Here is a 4,744-nt window from a genome sequence, read left to right on the forward strand (position 1 = left end):
TGGAGCCAGGACAGCAAACCCACGTGTTTCTGCTGATGGGAACTTGGGTCCCCCTCGCAGCGAGGGCGCAACGAGTCGTTTGGCTGATGCAGAGCGTAGTGCACGCGCTGGGGTGTACGGTTTAACCATGTCCTGGATGTAGGAAGGGCCAGATCCATTCGCAGCATGGTAAGCAAGTACCAGTGTCTTGAAGTGGATTACAGTGAATATACTCTTGAAGTTCTAGCACAATACCTAGATCACTTTTCCACTCTCTCATAGTGTCTATTTCATTTTGTATTACCATTGTGAGAAATTGATTAATTTATAAGCATAGAATGGAATAAAATACAATGCAGTACTCCATAATAATAATAATCAATATTCCATCAGGTTTATTTTAATGTTAGAATTTAGAGAATTACATGTTGACTAAATTGACCATTCATTTTTTTTGTTCTGTTCATAGGTCGCAACATAACCATGGATAACTTCTTTACCAGCATTTCTTTGGCTGAGAAGCTCCAGAGAAGAACCTTACGCTTGTGGGGACTCTTCGCCAGAACAAGCCAGACATACCACCTGTCATGAAGCCAAACAAACTGAGAGAGAAGTACAGCTCCAAATTTGGATTCTGTGGCAACATGACAATGGTGAGCTATGTCCCGAAAAAGGGGAAGGCTGTTGTGCTGCTAAGCACAATGCATGATGACACAGCAGTGGATGACCAGAGTGTTAAGAGGAAGCCAGAAGTGATCCAATATTGCAACCACACAAAATCAGGAGTGGACACAATGGATCAAATGGTTTGCACGTACACCTGCAAGCGGAGAACACGGAGGTGGCCCATGGTGCTCTGGCACAATGTGCTGGATGTTGCCACCCTCAACGCCTTCACCAGCTACACTGCACAACACCTTGGTTACATGGGTGGTGTGACTAATGCACGGCGGCTCTTCATAAAGGAGCTGGGCAATGAGCTGGTCATGCCACACATGAGGAAACGCATGGAGGGCACGTCCCACCTCCAAACCCATATTACAGAGGCAATGGAAAGATGTGGGTTAAAAAAAGTAAGCGCAGCCACCACCCAGCCACAGGAGGGCCAAGTGAAGAGGAAGAGGTGCAAGATCTGCCCAACTGCCAAAGATCGAAAAGCCAGCAGCTGGTGTTCCAAGTGCACCAGCCCTGTGTGCAAGGAGCACAAACATGTTGTTGTGATTTGTGAGGCATGTATGCACTAGATTGCAACTTACTCATATGAGCTCATTTCATGAGTTTGTTTCATGAGTTCATTTTAAACATTCAGCATTCACCACAGTTCACTGCAGTAACAATACAGATTCACTAACAGTTCAAAAAGTTCTAAATTAATTGTATCAGTTGTACGGTGTATGCTATGTGTGAGTGTGACAAAGTGACAAATAAACATTTCAAATATTAATTGTGTTATTCTTTGGTCCAAATCACTGCTAAAATGTTTTTTGACAAAATCATTATTATAGTATGTCTTTTTCTTTTTTAAATACCACACTTGCAGACATGGGTCATTTTCGACCCATGTCTGTAAACTTGATGTAATATTATAACAACTATTTTAGTTTAGTAATTAACAAAGGAGAAACAAAAGTAATGATTTAGGGTTTTCAAAAACAAGATATTTAATGAATATTTTGAATATTTAATGATGAAATAAGTTGATTTCCAAAAATATAGCAAAGAAACACTCAACCATGCATTAAATAACACTGTAAGTCAATACGGGTCATTTTTTACTCATGTTGTGTCTTAGAGGGGGTTTCCATAGCTTGTGTATCAAAGGGTTAAAATCCTCTGACACTGCAGTTAACCAGTCCCAGTTAAAATCTCCAAGTAGCACTATTTCCTTGTAGTCTAGTTGCGATAAAAGATTTGCTAGCGAAGACAAGGAGTCTTTGACAGCTGAGGGGGGTCTGTAACAGCCCACGACCATGACCTGTTGACCCTTTGCCACTTCTATATTTAAGGCTAAAAATTCAAATTGCTTACTGATCGATTTGGAAACTAATGTGGTTACACTGAACTTATTCTTAACATAAATGGCAACGCCACCACCTTTATTAGGCCGGTCGGTACGATACACATTAAAACCATTTAAGGCAATGTCAGAGGCCAAAATAGATTTATTTAGCCATGTTTCTGATAAAACAATGACGTCAGCGTCAGTCGAGCTCGCCCAGATACGGACAAAATCTAGTTTACCTAACAGACTGCGCACATTCAAGTGGATGAAACCCAACCCAGATCTAGCTTTAAAATCAGCAGGAGTAGCGATCTGACTACTACTACTGGGCGGACCAGGGTTAGGTTGTACATTTCCTGACTGTAATAACAACAACAAAACCAGGCATCTTTTCCTCTTAAGCGACACACATACATCATCTACTTTAGAATCACCGGAAAAGTCTGCGAGAGTGTGATTAGAGCTTAAGAAGCAGTCCTGAAGAACCATCATCGCAGGAAAACAAAAAAGACAAACATATTTTGTTGAGCAGATTGACTGTGACAAGGCAACCGGTAATTGTTTGAGCAACACATCCGAACCTTTGCAGGGGATGCCCACTGCGGGTGGCAGAACAGACCTGAATCCAGTAGACTCCTCAGAATGACTAGAGATCTTCTCATAGTCCAAAATAGTTAACAGACACAGCAGAATCCCGATATGGGCCATTTTCCCAGACCAGGGAACCGCGATGTTCCTGGAGCAAAATCAGCACAGCAGCAAAGGACAGGCGAAAGCAGCAGCGTGGTATCCCCGGGGTGATTGATTGATTGATTGATTGATTGATTGATTGAAAAGTTTATTAACAGCTTGTATATTGGGTACAGTACAGTACAGCTCAAAACATACAATTGTTAAGGGGATGCAGACCAGAGAAAGACTTTCGTCTTGTTTACATCAGGGTCCCCCATTTCCAATTCATCATATCATTTAAGACATATAAGACATATTTGACATACAGATGGCTTATTTACAATTTACATACAGGTGTTTTTTTTTACATACAGATTGCTTGTTTACAATTTTCATTTTAGATTTCGTTCTAATACATCCTAACCGGACATTTAAAACATACCAAGTCTACAGATATACAGTTAGTAACAGAGTCTAAAATGCGAGTATTGTGGTGACCACCTATTAATACACTGGGACATAATTCATACATGGAACTACAGTTGGGGCTATTGTTTCCACACGGACATATATGTGTTGTTATCTATATATGTTGTGTGCCCTCCTGGCTCTTTCTCTTGTCGTCCGGGCTGCGACCCAACAACATCTACATTTCTGCTTCTCATTAAAGCAAGCTTTGTACCTTCATTGCACCGCCTCCGACTCCCTATCTCTCGGCACTACATTGGTGACCCCGACAGCGTCTTGGGAAGTTTCGAGATGGACCCGAACACGGCAAAGGAAACCTAGGTTTCTTTCTCGAAATGCCGGGGATTTTTTGGAGTCGACCGTAGCTGCTACAGGCACGCGGACTGAGGCTCGGTGCGCGCCTCGTGGAATGGCTGAGGATGTTGCTCGCCATTCCCGCATCTGCCTTCCGACTACAGAGGGGACGATGCACGACCTGCTGGGTAGGGATGAACCCGATTGCTGCCTCGTGGGGTTTCTTCGGGGCGTGCGGCTGCACGTCCCAGCTGCGCTAGCTAACGACAACTAGCAGCTAACCACGTTGGCTAACTACGGCTAGCTACCGATGGCTGCCAGCTAACGGCAACAGCTAACGGCTATCTACCCTTTTGAGTTTTTTTTTTTTTTCTGGTGCCGGAGAGGAGGTTCGACCAGCCGGTTGACCTCATGTGGACACTCTCACATTTTTCACCACCTCCACGGCGGTTCCAGACGCCACTGACGTTTTCATCGACGCCTGGGTGGTGCACTCCTGGACCCCGTCTCGCCTCGACGGTTTTGGACGTCGCCCATGCTGCCATCGGCCCGTGGGTGGCGCGCTCCGGAGCCTGTCTGGCCTCTCCTGCCTTCCGGGGATATCCAGATGCCACTCACGTTCATCGGCGCCTGGGTGGCGCACTCCTGGACCCCCTCTCGCCTCGACAGTTCCGGACGTCGCCCATGCTCCATCGGCCCATGGGTGGCGTGCTCCGGGACCCTGTCTGGCCTCTCCTGCTTCCCGGGGATGCCTCGACATCTGCTGAGGACTTCATGCCCGCCGCCGCGGCACGTCTGCCTGCGGCCGGGTTGCTCTCCTGCTTCCCGGGGATGCCTCGACGCCTGCCGAGGACTTCGTGCCCGCCGCCGTTGCACATCTGCCTGCGGCCGGGTTGCGCTCCTTCTTCCCGGGGGGACTGCTCCTCTCTTCCGGGGATACCTCGACGCCTGCCGAGGGCTTCGTGCTCACCGCCGTTGTGCGTCTGCCTGCGGCCGGGTTGCGCTCTTTCCTGCTGGGTTCTCCGCGACACCTACTGCGGCCCCCGGTGTGGGTGCCCTCGCCCTCGTTAGGGCCCCTGCCCTCTCCTGCGGCCCCCTTTCGTGGCCCGTTCCATGGCCCGGTCCTCACCTGCGGGCCCCACCCTCCTCGGCCCCTGTGGTGCTTCCTCCACGGACGCGATGATTTTTTTTGCCATGTTTGAATTCTGGGGGGGCTTGTGTGGTGACCACCTATTAATACACTGGGACATAATTCATACATGGAACTACAGTTGGGGCTATTGTTTCCACACGGACATATATGTGTTGTTATCTATATATGTTGTGTGC

The 4,744-nt window shown here is 47.2% G+C and overlaps 1 protein-coding gene across 1 annotated transcript in view; it reads right to left on the reverse strand.

Annotated features, from left to right (window-relative positions):
- Window positions 1–1,291: 1,291 nt before the first annotated feature.
- Window positions 1,292–4,744, reverse strand: part of LOC117535240 (leukotriene A-4 hydrolase-like) — a 10,170-nt gene continuing 6,717 nt past the window's right edge. Inside the window, exon 9 of the mRNA XM_034199632.1 lies at window positions 1,292–1,304. Within this exon, the coding sequence (XP_034055523.1) occupies window positions 1,292–1,304 (13 nt within the window). The remainder of the gene's footprint in view (window positions 1,305–4,744) is intronic.

The sequence above is a fragment of the Gymnodraco acuticeps genome, unplaced genomic scaffold, assembly GCF_902827175.1.
Source record: "Gymnodraco acuticeps unplaced genomic scaffold, fGymAcu1.1, whole genome shotgun sequence".
Lineage (NCBI taxonomy): Eukaryota > Metazoa > Chordata > Actinopteri > Perciformes > Bathydraconidae > Gymnodraco > Gymnodraco acuticeps.